At 44.4% G+C, this 21,260-nt stretch overlaps 1 protein-coding gene across 5 annotated transcripts in view; it reads left to right on the top strand.

The window, feature by feature from the left end:
* Nucleotides 1-21,260, top strand: part of FHOD3 (formin homology 2 domain containing 3) — a 431,569-nt gene that overhangs the window by 304,405 nt on the left and 105,904 nt on the right. For 4 of the 5 annotated variants that reach the window (XM_040984917.1, XM_040984914.1, XM_040984915.1 and 1 more), the window contains exon 11: nt 15,291-15,395. In XM_040984917.1, the coding sequence (XP_040840851.1) occupies nt 15,291-15,395 (105 nt within the window). Of the gene's footprint in view, nt 1-4,608; nt 4,708-7,294; nt 7,661-15,290; nt 15,396-21,260 lie in introns of all 5 variants that reach the window. The other variant, XM_040984913.1, reaches the window with a different exon arrangement.

Below are 21,260 nucleotides of genomic sequence, written 5' to 3' on the forward strand. Positions count from 1 at the left end.
TATTTTCAGTTGTGTTCTTTGGCCACACATAGGAACCAAGTGCTGTTTGAGACCCACAGTGCTAAAGAACTGCAACAGAGAGCAAGTGAGCACCTCCTGACTGGGGCTGTGTCTTCTGGAGAAATCCACCAACAAAACTAGCTACAGGTTGAAATGCCCTTGGTGCTAGGTAGAAAGTGATAGGAGAGCCATTCATTCAAACTGGGGCAGCGAGGTCTGTGGAGGGGGAGGGGAAGATGAGGGTGGAGAGATGAAACAATATGAGAAGTGAGCTGCAAACTAGACCTAATCCTAAAGTCAGTAGCCATAATCACTGAACAGTGGAATGAATGTCTTATGCTAAATGCCTTCTTGTCCTCAGGTCAGTGCCTGCTCAGCCTTCTGGATTTTGCTCTGCCCTCACTGTGAAAGGCTCTTCCTATCCCTCAGGTCCCTCAGGGTGGATAGTTCTGATACAGTGAGTTGTTTCATGGCTTTCCCCTCACTGGTCCATAGCTGCATGAGCAGCAATCTCAGTGTCTTGCCTAACATCCAAGAAAATGTTAGAGTTACATTGTTTTACTTTATAAAAACCATTTCTCCTGTTATTCATTTGGTACAGAGTTGACTGATGGCATTTGTCATCATTGGTCAGTGGGTAGCTCTTTCCTAGTTCATTTTAAATGTCAAATTTATTAATATGAAGAATAGCTATGAGATGATCACCAAAGGGAAATGCTGAAGAATTTCCCTGAACTTCCATCTACCTATCCGTGTGCTTGCCTCACCCCCAATGCCACTGTAGTAACTAGCACTTGTAAACATCTTTGCTGTTGTCTTGTAGGTTTTTAGCTTCATCAACACACCTGTGTATAATCAAACACTGTATGGTTTTGCTTTTCTGACCTTGATGAAATGCATCATCTTCGTTTCTTCTCAGACTTGGGTTCTTCACTCTGCCTCATCCACTTGTCATGGTTTCTGTTTTGTCGTGTGTAGCTGTCAGCCTTCCATCTTGCTGGCGTGGAACCCAACAATCTTAACTCTTGGCTTCTTGGTAGAATGTAGGTTATTTCCAGCGATAGGCAGTTACGTACAGTGCTGCTGAAGGCAATCCTGGACTCAGGTCCTGGTGCACCTGTGAGTCCTGGTCATAGGGAAGGCTCTGAAGAATTCTTTGCACTGTAAAATCTGGCTGCTCCTGTGACCTCATCCCACTAGATGGCGGTAGTGCTCACGGTCCCTTCCTGGAATTGTTACAACTAGGTCCTCTGACAGATGTCCCCCTAGACCAGAATCACCCTAAGTAAGAACCACTGCAGTAGCTTTTAACTGTGCCACTTGTAGGTCAGGAACTTCACAAGACTGTCCCTTCCTTACCATGAGTGTTTATACACACTTCTACAACAGTATGAAGGAATCAGTTGACCGAAAAGCTCTTTGGGGCTTTGCACTGTTTTTGCTGAGCAGTTAAAAAATGATATCTCATTGTGACCTGATTTCTATCTTCTTGATTGAAAATGAGATGAAAATAACTCTTCATACAAGTGTATGACCATATTCACAGATTCTGTCCAATTTTTAGTCATGTTTTCACTGAGTTTGAAACATACTTGTGTATATCCTTGGTGGGGGGAAATGTCTGTTGGATGTATTGCCATTGTCATCTCCAGGACTTTATCTCAGTGCTTAGGTCCCCCAGTGTGCTGTGGGGTTCTTTCAAGTGTTCCACTCATGTTTGGAAGCAGCTCGGCAGTATTCATTTTCCTTTGTGTGAGTTTTGAAGGCCAAGAAATGTGGTGTTAGCCTGAGTCCCAAAATTTGAGAAAATTAAATTGGCTTTAGTGGAAACTATGCCCTTCGCAATGGGTTGGGCCCTCAGCCCCTGGGTTACTTCTCCAGTGTGAGAAGGAGAGCTTCAAATCTGGGGCTGTTTGTCATAAAAAGGAAAATACTTAATGGGTTCAAAACAAACCATTGCCCTAGAGGAACTCTATCCATCAAAAACAGGTGGTATCTCCATAAAAGTGTTCAAGGCTGAAGGCCAAACATGCAGAGTTCCTTAGTGAAACTATAAAGAGAATGAGGTTATACTTTCAAAGAATATCCAGCTTGGGAGAAAGCAAAATTATCAGGATTCTAAAATTTTTATTAAAAAGATTTATTTTTATTGAAAAGGCAGATTATAGAGAGGAGGAGAGACAAAGATCTTCCATCTATTGCTTCATTCCCCAGATGGCTACAGTGGCCAAAGCTGAGCCAATCTGAAGCCAGGAGCTTCTTCAGGTCTCCCACGTGGGTGCAGGTTCCCAATGCTTTGGGCCATCCTTGACTGGACAAGCAGGGAGCTGGATGGGAACTGGGGTAGCCAGGACTTGAACCCGTGCCCACATGAGATCCCTGGTACAAGCTCCATGTTTTAATCTAAGGAGGATAGGGTCATGGACTATCAAGGAGGAGTGCCATGCTGAGTAGATCAGACATAGATGTAAGTATTACATACGAATATCAGCCAACTCCTGACCAAGCAGCAGGGTGGGGTCCTCCAGCTGGGGCCCGTGGGTGCAGTGCTGAAGTTGCCTGCTGTAACACTGGTCTGTGCAGGGGTGTGAGGGCTTGCTGTGCCAAGATCAGAAGCACAGGTGAGATGTACTTAAAATATATATATACATACATTTACAGATTTATCTATTTTTATTGGAAAGGCAGATTTACAGAGAGACAAATTCCATCTACTGATTCGCTCTCGAAATGGCCACAATAGCCAGAGCTGATCTGATCTGAAGCCTGATACCAGGAGCTCCTTCTGGATCTCCCACACACGTGGAGGATGCTACGGCTTTGGACCATCCTCCACTGCATTTCCAGGCCATAAACAGGGGGCTGAATGGGACACTGGTGCTTGTAGGCGGAGGATTAGCCAGTTGAGGGATTATGACAGCCCCTTACTTTTCATTTGAAAGAGAGAGGAGAGAGATATCTCTTCCATCCATTGGTTCACTCCTAAAATGGCTGCAACAGCCAGACCTGAGCCAGTCTGAAGTTAGGAGGCAGACTGTGGCATACTTGTGTGAGAAGGGAATCCTATAGCAGCAAGAAGATTTGGTGTCTAAGTCCGCATTTCAGTGTAGGTGTGTCTGCCAGGTGTCATATTGAGCAAAAAGCTAGACTGAGTATGCCTTTAAAAAATGTAGTGGAGTTCACTGACTATATATGCTATGACATGGAGTAGAGAAACTGAGAATGGGGAATTACACGCTGCTTTTTTTTTTTTTTTGGATGAATGTTCTTATCTTGTGAACAGCCAGTGATTTGTGGCGTTTTCTGTGTGTATTTTGAGCTTCAGTAAAAGGGGGATAAAATGCTAAAGGACAGCAGGACGAGAGTTCAAAGTCTTGGAAAACTGGTCCCTGAATTGAGAAATGGTGAATTTGTAAGGACTGTCCATCAGAAGGTGCTGGGCAATTCCCAAAGAAACGTTGGGGAGAATTTTGGTAGGAGAGGCTGGGGTCAAGAGCAGATTGTGGGAAGAGGGTAGGAGGACTGGCTGCAGGACTTACATAAGGGATCCTCATCTTGTTTGGTGATGAGATTCAGAGTGTGAGGAACTATGTTGGAATAGGTGAAGACTATTGAAGTTCAGGTAGATGAGGGGTTGAGAAGGTCAATAGGGTGTTAAGGAGGTGTTCTAATAACTGGAGACCCAAGTCAGAAGTTGATGAGCCAAAGAGGCCAAAGGAAGGTGATGGTTCTGTTGCCCAAGTATATGGACCGTTATTCATCAAACAGCAAGAATAAAACCCAACTTAAACTACTACATGCAAAAATGAGAATTTATTGTTCCCCATTGGTGGAAGGCCAGGTTAGGTCTTCAGAAGTGCTAGATACAGCTGTGAAAGTGGCTTGGGAACTGCTGTCTACTCCCTCCCCCTTTGCCTTCAATTCTGGTTGTCTTGAATAAAATTCACTTATAGGCAGCTTCATCCACTAGGCACTTCTAGTGAGTTCGTGGTGCCTTCTTAGTGAGTCTCCTTGGAGACATAGGAGAAATCCAGAAACTAACATGAATTGGCTCCATCCACCTTTCCATTGTGGGTGAGTCTGCCACTTAATCAACTCTCTGAGCAAGAGGCAGTGGCCTGCCACAGCCCTGCATCTACTATAGAGCTTACACAAGGGCAGGTTGGCCTGGCCTGGAGGCAGTCTAACCAGGAGGTGAAGATGTTCAACTCTGTGGTTGCTGCAGCAGCTATTCATTGCCAAGAACATTGTATGAATGGTTCTTTATGGATGAGGAAAACCACAAGAGGCTTACCCTTGACCAGAAATTTCTCTGAATGGCACATGGGTGGTCCAGGGCAGCAGCATTCAACCAATGTGACATGCAGGTCTGGCCTCTGCTGTGTTAGTGTATGTCCACTCTGCGTTTTCAGCGCCTCATCTTGGAACTGTCTCCTGTTTCCCAGCAACTGTGTGTTCTTGTGTTCTTTCCTGTTTCAACCAGTTGGGTTTTCTTTTTCTTTATTACTATTATTTTTTGCTTTACTTTCCTGTTTGTAATATTCATCTTGCTTTATTCCATCTTGTCTCTTTGTGTGTTTCTCTTTTTTTTTTCTGGCCTCATCTCAGGGAAGAGGAGGAGGAGGAAGAGGAGGAGGAGCAGCCAGTCACGGAGCCCAATTCAGAGGAAGAGAGAGAGGACGATGCCCAATGTCAGGGCAAGGACAGGTACTGAGGGCTGGGCCCTCTCAGGTGCATGTGCACAGTCCAAGGCTCCTTGCTAATGGCCAGTCTGTCCTTTGCTCAGCACACTGAGTGAACCTTTGCTTACCCCACACATGGAGCTGCAGGATTGAGTATTGGAGAATTCACTGAGCACTTTGTTTTGCCTGTGAGGACTGCATTGGTGTTCCAATCCTGACCTCCCTAACACACTACGTGAAAGAATCACCCAGTTGTCCTTGCCACTTTCCCTCTCTCACTGAGTGCTTTAGCTCAACCAAGTTGACAGTGACTAAAAGGTTTGTCTCCACTAAAGTGATTCACATTCTAATATGACTTCTGTGTGATCCCTCCTTCCTACTAATTGTACCAGTATGGTGTAAACTGAAATGTGTGGATAGCTACTGTATTCACAATTCAACTTTTCTAGCCAAATGATTAGGAATGTTTTACACTCCATACATCATAGCACATTTCTAGCATTTTTTTTTTTCATATCCAGGAAAGCTAGCATTAACCTTGCAGCTCTTTGAGGAGTTTGCTGGCCTCTGCTCACCTCAATCAGATGCGTCCTTTCCATCCTCAGCCAGGAGGCATAGACACAAGCACCTTGCAGGCACTTGTACATCTTGTTTTCCCCAACATAGCATTTGTATAATAAAAGTAAGACTTGCTCACGGTAATTTAATTTTCTAATATTCAAAACATTGTAGAGTTGATTTCTCTTAACTGACTGCTATTACAGATGGACACTTTTACCATTAGTCTTTGTGTACAAATAAGCCAGATCTCTTGGGTTGGGAAAACTCATCCTCTTGCCACTTTCATGACCAATGGGGTTCTTTGCCTTAGGTGCCTCCTCTGCCCAGCTGCCCATCAGGGGGTCTCAGAGTGCTAGTCAAACTGGCAAACCAGTGATGTTTTTATTTTGTCCTTTGCAAGTGCCTGAGAAGCCAGCAAGGTGGGGCAATTCAAAAGAAGTGAGCTATTGCAGAGAATGAGCCTGCGTTGCAAATCGAGGAGCAAGAGACAGTGTCTAGTCGAGTCCCCTGCCTGTGCTGATCTGCCAGACTGGAGACTAGTGACTGATAATTAGGTGTACGATGGGAGAGAAGTATTTTAGGGGTAGGGAGCCACAGGAGGTTGTGTGGACCTTCAACGAATATGCCCTCTTGGCTCTGTAGACTCACCCAGCGTGTTCTGTCCCACCCACAGCCACCGAAGCTCTCAGCTTCTCATGTTGCCCAGCACCTCCATCACAGATGGATGAGTGTGGCCGCAAAGGGCAACCTTTGAAGGACTCCTGTGGTGATGTGCTGTGTTTCATTGGGAATCTGGCTGTGTAGGCTGAGGCAACCTGTGTTAGCATCTTTAGGCAATGCAGTTACAAACTAAGCATCAGAGCTGAATCTTCGTGGTACTCAGGTGTTCATTTACCTTCATCTGCCTGCTCTTGATTTTCTGACAGAAAGCTTTAAGACCCAAGAGTGGCCGGGTGCCTGTTGGTTTAGCTCCCTCTGCTGCCCCTTGCTGTGTGGGCTTGGCAAGGCGGTGTGTTCCCACCTGTGTACCCTGTGACATGGTCTCCTGCCATCCACCTGTCAGCCCAGGATAGCTGCCTATATACTCCGATGGAGTTCTCAGTTGTAGTGATGGCTCATATTCCATGCCCAACTGGGTGCTATGGAGTCATGTGCCTGGGGAGAAAGACTAATTTTGAAAAATACACATCGTAGCATAGATTCTTGAGTTACAAAGGTATGTGTGAAAATATTACAGTGTCCAAGGCCAATCCACTGAAGATGGACAGTTCTTTTAAATTTAGTAATACTTAATTGACACATAAATATTGTACACAAGGTTTACAGTGTGATTTTGATATGTCTATACATTGATTAATGATTACCACAACCTGATTAATGAATGTATCCATCACTACTCATGATTACCATGTATGTGGTGTTTGTATGTAGTTACAATGCTGTTTTTTTTTTTAATAACTGAAAACTGTGTTGGAAATGGGCCTGCCTGAAGCAGCCTGGATGTGATGGGTTCAATTGTAGGAATGTGTGAAATGGGCAGAAATTGTGATCATTGTCCTGGTCCTGTCCCAGCATTTTGTAGTTATAAAAGCTGATGGCTTTTGAAAATGCCTCTTTCTTAAGGTCTGGCTTCTTAGCTGGAGGCTGAATCATTTATTTGATCAAGACAGAAAAATGAAGCTCCAAGTGTAGCCCTCCAGGTGCTGTACCACCAGCAGGGCCAGCAGGGGCAGAGGAGCCTCGGGGGCTGCAAGGAATGCCCTTCCCATGGCTCTGCTTGCCCACAGGCCAGACTTGCTGTGGGAAGATACTTCCTTGCTCTCTCCAAGTCTCACCCCAGCCAGGCAAGCCCAGGTGCCAGGAGTGATTGGACACACCAAAGGTTCTGGCAGTGGGTATTAGTGCTGCATTCCCAGAACCCCAGGCTGTGAAGGAAGCGCCCATCACCATGGTGGGTTGTCCTCTGTCTTGTTCTCTTTTCTAACCATTTCTCCCTCTTTCCCACTTCCCTTGCCACTTCCATTCCTTTCCCTTCTGCACTGGGCTAGCAGCAAGGTCTGCTCTGTGTTTGAGCACAGCCTTTCTGGAAAGGATACTACTCCCCAGGTTTCTGCCCCTCCAGCCACCTCCAGTGCCATCTTGCAGGAAAATCGGCTTCCAGTTGGCAATACGATGAGGAGCTCCCGCTGCAGCGGGTCCTCGGTGCCTGAGGCTGCCCGGCCTGCCCTCCTATCACCCCAGAGCCCTGCCTCGGCTGCTCGGCCCCCCTCCTCCATGCCTGGCTTCCTAAAGACATCACCGACAGTAGAGCGGCTACCCTATGTGCCACACAGCCCCTTCCACCTGTTCTCATATGACTTTGAGGAGTCGCCCTTGAACACCAAGGAGAAGGAAGTGGAGGCCCAGCAGGAGAGCAGGTAGATGAGCACAGGCTTCTCAGCATCTCCTGTGCCTTGGCTCTGTGTGTGTGTGTGTGTGTGTGTGTGTGTGTGTGTGTGTGTGTGTGTGTGTGTGTGTGTGTGTGTGTGTGTGTGTGTGTGTGTGTGTGTGTGTGTGTGTGTGTGTGTGACTGTCAGAGAGCAGTGGGGGCTGTAACTCACTTTCCAGCCACTAACAGGTGATCAGTATTTAGATAAGCTGCGGAAAAAGTGCTGTCTGATAGAATGAAAGGGCTCTTTTGTTTCAACACAGTTACTAAGTTTTAGACGTAAGTTTATATGCATATTATATATATAATCTACATATAACATGCAATATAGACACAGTGTGTTGAATTTCTTTTCTTTCCACTCATTCTGAGGGGTGAGGGGGAAGGTTGTGTGACCTGTGGAACACAGAAAAAAATGCTTTGTGTCTTGCCTTGTACTGCTGTGAGTGCAATTTTTCTTCCTTTAGCAACAGTTGCTCCTGTTCTGTAACTTTGAACACACATTGTTAAATAAGTACACCACCTACTGGAAGAGAAATCCTGGAGGCTCAGACTGTGATTCCTCTTCCAATAGGTCGGTATACTTATTTTCTTGCCCTGTTCCATGGCATTTTAACATACACATTTTTCTTTCCAAAGAATTCTTGCAATTTTCTTTAAGCTGACATACCATTACATTGTGAATCATCTAATGGGGACTTTTTTTATCATGCCATTATTTAACAGTGAGAACTTAAATTGTTCTTACAAAACTTGGAGAAGGAAAAGTGGGAGGGATGTTGCTTTGGGTCTGGCAGGAAATGCTCAGCCGGTGCTTTCCCACCTGCTGGTGTGGCTGTCTTTCACTGCACCCTGACTCAGTGGTACTTTCCTGGAGCATTAGAGTCTGAAATTGATGCCTGATCACTCAGCTGGCATGCCTGTCTTACAGTAATCATCACGGTAGCTAAGTAACAGCTCCTGAAAACTTTGAGAGAAGTTTCAAAATTATGTATAAATGATGTGATGGAAAGAGAGCAAACAGAATGTGTTTTTCTCTCCTTTGGTTTTATCTCAGCAATTAATTCCAGTGCCTCCAAGCCTGTCTAGTTTTGCTTGTCCATTTCAGCCAAGCTAACTGAATCATTCTATTTGCTATTCAGCACTTTTACTTGGTAGTGGAAGGTAGTGTTTTGTTTTTAATGGCTCTTTTTAAGTCATAAATTTCAATAGTTGTAAAGGATGTAATTTGTCTCATGTATATGTGCCTGGTGTTTATTTTTGTCAAAACCTTGGGGCTTCAGATTTTGCTGATTGAATTGCAGAAAGTGCAAAGCTGGTGCTCAGGCCAAATGAGACCACATTTCTATCACAAAGAGGGTCTGACCTGATGTTTCAGTTCAAATAGGCAGGCCAAGATGTGGCCATGGCATGACAGCCTCACTCTGGGGTCAGCCTGGCGGGTAGGTGGGTGGAGAGGCAGGTCAGTCCTGGGGCTTGCTCAGGAGTTGGTCCATGGAGAACTGAAGCTGCCTTGCTCTTTGCTGTTTCTTCAGCAGTGCCCCAGGAGTGAGGCTTTCTGGTTACTGCCTTGCCTGGCAGCCTGGAAGTTTCAGAGCTCAAGGCAGTGCCTCTCCCCACCCCAGCCTGTTGGTCAGTATTTTCTCTCTTAAAAACAGAAGGCATTCGCAGAAGGAGAGGCAGGAAGGACAATGGGGAAAGACGTTGGAGCAGCTCTGGCTGATCCATCCTAAGGAGCAACAGATGGAGAAGCCGAGAGCCTGAAGGTACATTTCCTCTGCTTCTGTGAATGGCTGTGTGTTCCTCAGGAGCTATAAACGGAGTCTGACCTGTTTACACTCAGAAGCTGTGAACCGAGTCTGACCCGCTCGGGAGTATGAGTTCTTCATGGTCTCGTCCAGGTCTGACATTCCTGGTTGCAGGAATCATTGACACCATTTTGTTAATTATTCAAGTATATTACTTACTGCGATACAGTTTTGCAGATACACGGATTCTTCCTTCCTCCTCCCATTTCTCCCTCCTCACTTTCCCCTGAATTATCACAGCAATACAGTCTCTTGGTAACAATTACAGGGTTAACTTTCTGCTATTTAAATATATCATGACATGGTAGATATAGGTAAAGGTTGAAAATCTAGTATCATACTGTACAGATATATATTTACATGTTTCAATGGAAGTCCTATTTTTATTCAGTAGTAGAGATGCATACTGCAAAGTAACTTTACTTCCCAGTATACTTATCTTCATCATATGAACTGCAGTTTATCTGTGAGAATATATGCACATATTTAATTATATATATGCAAAGTACAATATATATGCAAAGTACAATATATGTTGTATATGTATTATATATCATTATAATAATTAATATTTATAATGTTATTAATAATATTTAGTATTAATATAATAACAATTATAATAAATATAATATATAATACATATAGTACTTTGCATAGAGGCTATCTTATATCAGAAAGAACATGTGATATGATTTCCTTTTGGGACTAAGTATGATGGTCTTTAATTGGGACTGTTTAATTGCAAACAGTAGGATTTCATTCTTTTTGTGGTTGCTTAGTATTCCATAGATTAAATGTACCACAATTTCTTTATCCATTCATCTGTCAACAAACAGCTGGTTTGTTTCTGTGACATCACTATTGTGGATTGTGTTGCTATAAATATTGGGTTGCTGGTCACTTTCTCGTAAACAATTTCATTTCATTTGGACATATTCCCAGAGTTGGTATAGCTGGGCTATAGAATAGGTCAGTTCTAGTTGTCTGAGCACTTTCCATACTGACTTCCATAGAGGCTGCACTAGTCTCCAATCCCTCCAACAGTTAAGTACTGTGCCATTTTCCCCACATCCTTCCCAGCAGTTTTTATTAGTTGATTTCTAACTGTAGGCCATTCTTTGACCTGGTATGTTAGCCTAGTGACTAAATACTTGCCTTGCGTGTGCCGGGATCCCATATGGGCACCAGTTCATATCCCAGCTGCTCCATTTCCCATCCAGGTCCCTGCATGTAGCCCGGGAAATCAGTTGAGGATGGATCAAAGCCTCGGGACTCTGCACCTGTGTGGGAGACTGGAAGAGGCTCCTGGCTTTGGATTGGCTCAGCTCCAGCCATTGTGGCCACTTGGGAAGTGAACCAGGGCATGGAAGATCTTTGTCTCTCCTTCTCTGTAAATCTGCCTTTCCAATAAAAGTAAATAAATCTTTTAAAAAAATTTACTATATATATGTGTGTGTGTGTAGACCATTCTCATTGGAGTTAGATGGGATCTCAGTGTAGTTTTTATTTGAATTTCCCCAATAGCCAGGTAGCCTGAGCATTTTTTTTTCCTGTATGTCTATTAGCCTTTTGAGTTTCTTATTTTGAAAAATATCTGTTCATGTCCTTATCTCCCCCTCCCCTTGTTTTAAAGATTTATTTGTTTTAATTGGAAAGGCAGATTTACAGAGAGAAGGAGAGAGAGAGAAGAATCTTGCATCTGCTGGCTTACTCCATAAGGCAGGCATTTAGTTACTAAACCATTGTGCCACTTCTACCTCCCCAACTTTAACAGGGTAGTTTATTTAGCGGTAGCTGAATTTCTGAATCTCTTTGTAATATCTTCAACATCTTAGATATCAGACTTCTCTGTTGTATAGTGTTAAAAGATTTGGTTCCTCTTCTGTTGGTTGCATCTTCACTTTGCTGACCATTTCCTTTGGTATGTGTAACTTTAGTTTGATGTAGTCCCATTTGTTTATTTTGGTTTGGGTTGCCTATGCTTTTGGTGTCTTTTCTGAGAAGTCTTTGCCTACACCTATGTTTTGTGCAGTGTTTCCTATGTTTTCCTCTAAGAGTTTGATGGTTTCTGGATGCAGATTTAGGTCCTTGATCCATTTGGAGCTATTTCTGTATGAAGTGAGAGTTGGTGGGGTCTTGTTTCTTAGTTCTACAAGCAATTTTCCAATTACTCCAACAGTATTTTTTGAAGAGAATAACCTTTCTCCCCCGTTTATTTTCAGTTTTCTTGTAGATTAGTTGGCCGAACAGGTGCATTGACATCATTTTTACAGGGTGAATCCAGTATGACTTCTACACCTTCCAAGTACAGTGTAGACAAGTTAGGAGCAGCACCTGTGACTAAAACAAGGCTATCTTGGCATTCTCATCCTTTGCAGTGGGACAGGTGTCCATGGGGGTGGTTCTGAACTTTGTGGTGATGGCAAACCTCTGATAGGGAACTCCTGATCTCACAACTCCCACTCCCTACGTACAATTTCCAAGCTTCCTTATTACTGAGAATCCTGGAAGTGGGAGCCAGGGAAGCAGATAAGCAAATGCTACAAATTTCAAAGAAAAAAGAGCTAAGAGACCAGTTTATTTGGGGCCAACATTTTTTGAAATTTGTGCAGTCTTTTTCATGGACTGTTTATGTGGCTGGATTTCAGAGTTTTTGCCTCAAAACTTGTAATTTAAATCTCCATGAACCTTTTGCTAATCACATTTAAATACTCAGTTGTATAGTCACCAAAGTTGCACAAAACAGCCATGCATTTGTATATAAGATTGATTTAGGCTAAGTAAAGTGTGCAGGATTTTCTTTTTTTAGACACTTGACAATAATTTGAAAACTGCACAAAAAGTGTGTACCTATTGAATTTTCATTCATTCACTATGGTTTCCAGGATTTCTGTAGCCATAGATTTGACTACTTAGTGGTTGGCTATAATTGAAAACATTACAGGGGTGGGGGAGAAAGGTCCAACGTGTTAGTCTTACACACATACCACACCCATTACCACCCCCAGTGCTCTCTCTACCATCCAAAAGGTGCTGATCCAGTTAGTTTGGCTGAAATCGAGAAACAAAATTGTGCAGACAAGGAGACATTGAAATTAACTGCTTAAATATTAGACAAACCAAAGGAGGAAAAGCAATATTCTGCTTGTTTTAGTTCTGTAATGTCCTTTAGATGTCATTTTAGCAAAGTGCGCTTGTTGAAACACAACGCAGGCTGGCCACTGTGGCTGCAGCTGCTGTGGCAAGAGGACAAGCTGAGAGTTCAGGTTGTCAGGAAGGAGGCCTGGACATGTGACAGGCAGGTGACATCCAGACCTCATCCTGGAGGGCACAGGGGTTCTTGGCAGCTTCCTCTGTCTACGTCATCACCGAGCTGTCCGTTCTGACTTTTCCCTCTTTGCTCCTTAGCTCTGCCTTCTCATCTTCCTTCATCCGTTACTTGTTCTGCCTTCTCCCTGGCTTGTGGCTCCCAGGTCCCTCTAGAAATATCCCAAACATCCAACCAACACTTAACTTGGACAAGCATTGATCTTGTTGGACTTGTGGAATATTGGATTTTTCAAGAGAAAACCAGGGCCCAGGAACCAGTCTCCTGAAGGTGATGGTTCAGAGGACAATGGAGTGGGAGTGTGCTGCATCTGCCTTGGCCTGGCGGAGAGCCTGGTGTTGAGCACTCACCTGACATGTGACGCCAAATACACAAGTAAGGGAAGAGCAGCAGCCGAGCCGGCCACAGTCTGCGGTGCAGGATGGACTTGGAGAATACAAGTATTTCACTTTCTGTTACAATTAATGTATTACTAAAAATTGAGGTTTCATTTTTTAAGAGTAGATGGCTTAGTCCTGGTGCAGTAGTCTAGCAGCTAAAGTTCTCGCTTTACACGCTCTGGGATCCCATATAGGTGCTGGTTTGTGTCCCGATGGCCCCACTTCCCATCCAGCTCCCTGCTTGTGGCCTGGGAAAGTGGTCGAGGACGATCCAAAGCCTTGAGATCCTGCACCCGTGTGGGAGACCCAGAGGAATCTCCTGGCTCCTGGCTTCATATTGGCTTAGCTCTGGCTGTTGTGACCGCTTAGGGAGTGAATCATCACATAGGGTATCTTCCTCATTGCCCCTCCTCCTCACTGCATATCTGACTTTCTAATAAAAAGAAATAAATCTTACAAAAGTAGAATGCTTATCTTTTACATTTGTATGTGTGCACATGCTTTTAAAATTAAAAGCAAATTTAAGATTTATTATTATTATTTGGAAAGTCCAATTTACAGAGAGAAGGAGAGATAAAGATCTTCCATCTGCAGGTTCACTCCCCAAGTGACTGCAATGGCTAGAGCCAAGCCAATCTGAAGCCAGGATGCAGGAGCTTCTTCTGGGTCTCCAATGTTGGTGCCAGATCCCAAGGCTTTGGGCCGTCCTCTACTGCTTTCCCAGGACACAAGCAGGGAGCAGGATGGGAAGTGGAGCAGCCGGGACACAAACAGGTCCATATGGGATCTGCTGTATGCAAGGAAAGGATTTAGCCACTAGGCCATTGCACTGGACCCTATACATATGTTTTGAGAGTGTTTTTACACAGTTGTGATCAAACTCTGTGTTCTGTGCATTTAGCCTATATGGTGACATTGCCTGTGGTGTCACAGAATTGGGAATCATTTTTAATAATTATATAATATTTTGCTGGTGAATAATACACCCTACCCCCATAGCAGTTCCTGCAGTGTTTCACTTGCTTGAGTAGTTTCCAGTTTTTATCACCATCCATCCATGCTCCATTGATAGTCTTGGTACAGGTCTTGATAAATACCAACAAGGTTGTCTCCTCATGATCATGGCCCAGAAGTGGCATTGCCCTGGCCAGTGATAACCACATTTTGAAGTCAGATTCTTTGCCAAAAGGGTTTGTACCAGTATCTCTTGCTGGGAGTTGGACTGGATTCCTTCTAACTAAAAAAGCCTTGGACACATACTCCATCGTGACCTTTGTGGTCCCTCAGACCCAGTACTCTGACCGCAGCTGGTTCAGGCTGTGTGGACTGAGAGGCAGCCTCCACAGAGCTTATCCGTACCTTGAGAGTCTGCCTCAGGGCACGGGCTCCACTTGGTGATTTGCTTCTTGAGAATGCTCTAGCTGATGATAGATATCTGCTGAGTGATAGCCGTTCTGAAAAGCACAAGGAAAATTTTAAAACTTTGTACATCCTGCAGCATAGCCTGTCGCAGGTGAGTGACATCATCAAAGCTTGTGTTACCTTAGTGACTGTGATCTTGGGTCAGGGGACCTGAACCATTGGGAGGAGCGCACACTTCAGAGCCAGGGGCATCTGGCAGGCTTGGCGACAGTTGATCACTAGGCAGAAGATGGCATCAGCTTTCATCAGTGAAACTGACTGGAAAATGCCCAAAGCAGAACCTTTAGTAAGGTATCTCCTGAGTCCAACCTGGGGTGTTTGGGGTGTTTTCTAGACTTGTGGTGGCACCAACACTGATTCTAAGGCAAGAGAGAAGCAAGAAAAATCTTCATGTTTCAAATGGAAATATGTTAGTAAGCAGGTTTTAACATGCACTTTAAGAAACGGGAATTGTGAAGACTGATGAAAACCTGAGTTCTATAAATTGTGCTGCCTGTTAGGTTTTGGGCTTTGGGAAACTTGAGAACTGATCACACAGAGACAGTTATAAGTCTCTTTGGGTTAGAATCGTCACGGAGGGTGGCAGCATTTCTAGGTTTGCCTTTTCTGGCGTCAATTAAAACGATTTCATCTACTGACTTCTCTCCCCCCCCCCCCATCCCCAACCTCTGCACTTTTCAGGTATGCCAACTTTGGTAACAACTCTTACCACACCGCAAGGCAGTCTGCTGGCCCCGGGGCATCCCCCACTGCTGCCTCCTCTCAGGAAGCCAAGTCCCCGGAAAGGTGAGCTGTGCACGCGTGCTCAGGGTGTCCCTAACTCCAAAAGGCGGGGATTCACTCAACTAAGAGTGCTTAAAGGAGAAGCATGACCAAAAGGCATAGTATGAAGTACGTTTCTCTGCAGAACGTAACCTGGAGGCAAGAATATTTTCTGTTTCACAGTATTTACTAACTAAACATGTTAGAGGTGAGATTTTACTGTTACTATTAAATCAAAGCCTTCTGTGTTTGCCATAGGGAGTATAAGAGACAATTTCTTCTGAGACACTTAAGTGTACATGTTTAGCTCATACCTTATAAACAATCTGAGATGTTACATAAGCTTTGCTATTTGTTCTAGATCAGTTTTCTCATTTGCGTGACACTCGATGTATCAGACTATGCAGGCCTGTTAAGGTGCTGTGTGACTAATCCAGGACCCACCAGAGGAGATAGTAATTATACGAATACATGGGAGGAATTTGACTTGGCATGGGTGTTAGACCACCAGAAATTAACTGATGATTACTCCTGGAAGCCAGTGATTGCACAAGGATGTGTTTACAAGGGAAAGGTAAGAGCTGTAATTTTAGAACAATTAAGAACAAATTACCCTTACATGGCAAGAATGCTGCATTACAGACGGCTGATCATGGTTCCAACTCCCTCACTTGCAAGTTATTTAATCCCTGAGGGTAAATGCCAGCCGCACCAGCCCTCACCTTGCAGGGAGGTTTTGTCCAGCAAATGAGAAAGTCTGCATGAGGGTATTGTGCGAAGCCGACTGTGTATGTCTAGTTTGGGGATCTCAGTGTAGAGGAGGTTCATGCGCAGTTCATGACTCATCAAATGTGGAGTGAAGGCACGCTCACCAGGGTCAGCACAGATTGAAAATGAGCTTGACTTGTTTTCTGCATTCAGATACTCTTCTGTGCATTTTGTGTGTGTGCTGCTGCGATTGCTTCTGGTGAATGGGGGCTTGCTCAGATTCTACAACAGACAGGGCAAAGGCCCCAGGAAGAAGGGGTGCACAGGGAGGGGTGTCTGGCCACAGGTCGCTGTTGATGTCTGAGGTGATATCAAGCTTCCCGAGACAAACACACAGGCTGAGTTAGGTCTCAGTCATAAGTTAACAGGTTAATTACCCTGGAACAAGCCTTACCCATCTGTCCTGTACCTTAGCATCCTCCCTTCTGGAATCAGCCCAGGTTATCTGTAGCCCTGGGTGAGCTCTGGAAGTGAAATCTGGGGCCAGAGTGAGGAATTTTGCCATCTTACTGATCAGGCATAACACAATTATGGAACTAACAGACTGTCGATGCTACTGGACATGATCCAGGCACCATTCATTCTGTGTCCTCCACATTACCTAAGGCCTGGCTACAGCAGAGTGATATAAACCCTGGTTGAAACAGCCAGTAAAGTTAGCCGCTCACTGGCTGGCAGCACTTTGGAGGTGCATGAATCTTGGAAATTAAAAGCGTAGGGGTGGCACATAGATTTACTGAAGCCCTAGGCTTTGGGAAGGATCCTTCTGGATTCTGGAGAGAAAGCCCCAACCTCTGCCACCTTTCCAATTTCCAAAAGCCAAGGCAAGGTTTGAGCTGAGAAGTCCAGCATTCAGGCTCCTGGAGGACTTCTGGCTGCATTGCCTTCCCTATTTGCACAGCCTGATGTGCTCCTGGTGGAGTTAAACCAGGAAGAATGGGGTTGCATCCTAGAGCATCTTGAGCACTTGGCAGCATTGAGCAGGCCAATGGGTCAGTACACAGTACTACAGGACAGGGACTGCTGTAAAGCCCCGTTCCATGCCACGAGATAAAGCCATGTCCCATGGGGGCAATGAGCAAGGCGCTTGGGTAGGCATGGCTTTAGGCTGGAAGCTGGAAGCTGGGGAATCAGTGAGTGAGAGTTCACGGGGTTCAGCCTGGTGCACGCAATTTCTGATCTCTGTGGCACCAGGGGCATTGTTGAGAGGCCCTGGGAAGGAATGGATTAAGCAGTTGTAGGTTGGAGGGAGGCACTGGGATTCAGTCACTCTGAGGGCACTGGAACCCAGTGGGTCCAGGGGCTGGTAATGACGTATGCCACATTTCTTCCAAATGTGTGTTCTTCTAAAGAGTGCTCTTTGACCAAAGCAGCTTGGTAACTTTTGCATTCTACCCTGTCCACAGACCAGAAGAGTTGCCTTGAATAGTTTACATCTTCCTTTATATTCGCATGTCCTTTCAGTTGTTACCATGTGCAGCTTGGGAAAATCATGTAGTAATTTACTTGGAATAAGAGACATGCGGGTTCATGGTAATATCAGAAAGCTGTAGGCCTGACTGCAGTTTCTTGCTCTTGGCTGGATAGCTTCTATTTGGGGATTGAAAAAAAAAAAAAAACAACAGCAGGCGAATTCCATGGTTCCAAGTCATGTTTATGTACCATTGCCTGGACATATATTGTCAGTTGCACCTATGGAAATGTGGTTTTTACTAACTTTCTTTCATTTTTTTAAAAGATGTTTTTTATTAATTTGAAAGAGCAACAGGGAGATACAGAGGGTTCTTTCATCTACTAGCTCAAACCCCAAATGGCCATAATAGCAGGTGTTGGGCCAGGCTGAAGTCAGGAGCCACCAACTCCATCTACGTCTCCCATGTGGGTATCAGGGGCCCAACCCAATTGGGCCAATGGCCACTGACTTCCCAGGTACATTAGCTGGAAGCTGGACTGGAAGCTGAGCAACTGGGCCTTGAATCAGCACTCCTATATGAGATGTAAACATTACTAGCTATAATTTAATCCAACAGCATCACAGCACTGTCTTGTATGTGTGTGTCACACCTGAATTCTATGTTTATCACTCATAATCTGATGTCAGACATATAAGTTTTTTCTGCCCCCGGATGAGATGTTTGGTTGTTTTTGCTTAGATGCAGACTTAGTAAAATATACTGTTTGAGGTGTTCGTGTACCCTTTATTATAATCCAGGAGCAAAGCTCTTTTCCTCCTGAGGCAAGATATTGAACTATTACGAATCTCAGTTGTATTTAAGCAGGGAGCCCACATTTTCTGTCAGCATGCTTCCAACTAGTAAACATTGTGCTAGGCCCCCGCACAGTCCTGGAGAGTTCTAGAACTCCACTGCCTTGATTGGGAAACAACACACACTTCTGGCAAGTCTTGGGAAAATCAGGCCAACTCAAACACCCCTGCAGGCATCTTACCCCACTTTGCATAAGCAGTTGGGCATCAACATGAGCTTAGAGTTTTCCATTTTTCCCCCCAAACATATGAATGTGTTAGAGGGTAATAAAACTTGGGTTGATAAAATGACCTACAAAGGAAGAACTGAAAAATATGGCACCCCAAATTAAGTCATAGGTATTAAAACAAATCCACCTCTTGGTCTCCCTTTGTATGAAAGGGCTCTCTTTTAGAAAAAGTGTTGTGTTAATTTTCATGAAATGGGAACATAGGTCATGCCAAAAACCAAGCACGGAAACCAGAACTATTTGCAGAGGCCCTCAAGGGATACAGGATGAAGCTATTGAATGAAAGCAGACTCTTAAAAAAAAAAAAGCTTCAGTTTTGAAAATGTACTTTCTGATCAGAGTTCTAAATATTTGGATTTTGAAAGAAAACTACAAGCATATTTGAACCATTACTGTGCAAATGTTCAAATGAAACAAGTAAACAAGCAAACAATATCCATAGCACAAGCCAATGCATGTTCTAGACTGTGGGAGTTACACCCGGCCTTCCCATCCCTGCCATGTCGTCTCCATCTTGTGGGCCTTTTCAGAAATGGCAGCTAGGACCTCCTTGGTGTTCAGGCTTTCTCTTTACTGCAGAGCCTAGAGCTGTGAAAAGGCTTGAGGCAATTAGTCCCTTTGCTGGGATTAGGAAGTCTGCTGAAAACACAGCCTATCCCACAAGGTGCGTGGCGAGTGCTTTGTTGCAGGATGTGGGAAGAAGCTCACGCTGAGATGTTTAGGGGTCATGTTAACTAGAAAAGCTCAGTGGGTTCTTTCCTCAGATTAATATAGAAACAAAAAGCTGGGAACCGGTTGCAGACAGAGAAGTTTATTTACAAAGTGACCAGGTGAGTATGCAAAGAAGAGGGAAAGGGAAAGCACCTCCTGGGAGAGAGCCTGGAGATGGGATGCCTTTTGAAACGAGAAAGGGAGAGACACCAAAGGTTCTCAGAATTTAAGTCTTCCCTGCCCCCTCCTTGTTGGGCAGGAACCTATGGGTAAGAGGTTCTCCATTAGTGGTCTCTCAACCAGTTCAGAAATGGGTGGGCAGTGCTGCACCACCTACTTGAAGATGTGGCCAAGGTTTCAGCAGGCTTGGAGACGGTCTCAGGGACAGTGAAGCCATCCCAGTGGGCATGCTCAGCTGTCCCCTGGGGCATCATTGGGCCCCTAAAGCCTTGGTTCTGCTCTGGTTGCCTCCTACATTTGTCTTTCTTTTTGACAAACAGCAGCTACCTGTTGAATTGGGGAATGAGCTGCTCCGGTAACTGTCTCAGCAGTGATTCCTAGTTTTTGGGAAATTATCAGGCCAGATATAAAGTAACAACTTCCTCTGGCAGAGTAATAGTGACAAATAAGGAATAAAGGATGCCTGTGTGTGTGTGTAAGACTTCATGTTCCCAGTGCATGATACTTTATTGCAGGCACCATGCTGCATGGCAGATCTTTGATTGTGACTCACTGGGTAACTGTAATGTTGTAGTTGTGAACTATAATTTGCAGTTCTGGCACAATAATTTCCATCATCTTTTGCTGATCCCAGGGAGGCCACCGTTCTGTTGTCAACTTCCCTGTCTTTGCCAAGTTTAAATGCTTTGGATCAAAAGAATTTTAACAGTGTTTGTGCCTCTGGGACCGGCTTGTTTCACTTAGCGTAGTATCCAGTATCCGTAGTATCCACTCATGTCACTATAAATGATACATTGTACATAGATGTGTATATACTGTGTTTTGCCCACTCATGTCTTATTTGTAAGGCACGTGAGGAAAATTATAGAGAGATAATAAACCATAAAACAGATAGGAGTGATTTTCCTTTTGTTTCATTCATGACAGTTTTACCATGTAGAAAATTCTTGACTTTATGAGTTAAATTTAGTTTCACTATCTTTTGCCTGTTGCCTCTCTGTTGAAGGCTTTTTTCTTCCATAGCTTCTTCTAACACCTCCTGAGCTACATTTTTCACATGTGAATATTTTGTGTCTCTGAATATTATTTTGGTGAATGGTATGAAGCCCAGGTCCAACTTGAGTGTTGTTATGAATCCCAACACCCCTTATTGAACCAGCTATCCCTTCCATTACAGATTTGTTCTCTGTTAGCGTGAATGCAGGCCATTTCCCTTAGAAACATCCCCATCGCCTCATGTTGTCAGCCTTCCCTGGCCAACCCATCTAGCCTGGCTGCCAAGCTTTTCCTTACCACTTCCTGAGCAGTCACTGAAATGTGCATGCATCATGTGGTACCATGAAGCAGTCCTGTTACCGATTCTGTTGCCTGTGGTTGGAGGTTTTGCTAAGTGACTGACAGCATGGGATAGAAAGCATGGTAGTATTTTGGGAAAGGATGAGGAAAGTGGGCTCCTGCAGTGGCTTCTGACTTCTCCTTATGGAGCTCTCCCTTCCTGGGATGTGTGGTGAGCCCTGACCAGTGTCCCAGTGTCTAGGCATTTCTGTTTGTTTTCAGTCACTGTGCCTCTTCTAGTGCTTGCCTGCTGGACCTGCCTTTTGATGATTACCCCAAGTGTAACTCACTGGTACCCATGTCTTCCTCATGTTTTTCACATCTTCCAGGGACTCTATCTGTTCCATATAGATCTGAGTGTTTCTATCTTTTCTTGTCTGTTTAGGAATTGATCATGTG

The sequence above is a fragment of the Ochotona curzoniae genome, unplaced genomic scaffold, assembly GCF_017591425.1.
Source record: "Ochotona curzoniae isolate NIBS_2020 unplaced genomic scaffold, NIBS_Ocur_1.0 contig_43, whole genome shotgun sequence".
Classification (NCBI taxonomy): domain Eukaryota; kingdom Metazoa; phylum Chordata; class Mammalia; order Lagomorpha; family Ochotonidae; genus Ochotona; species Ochotona curzoniae.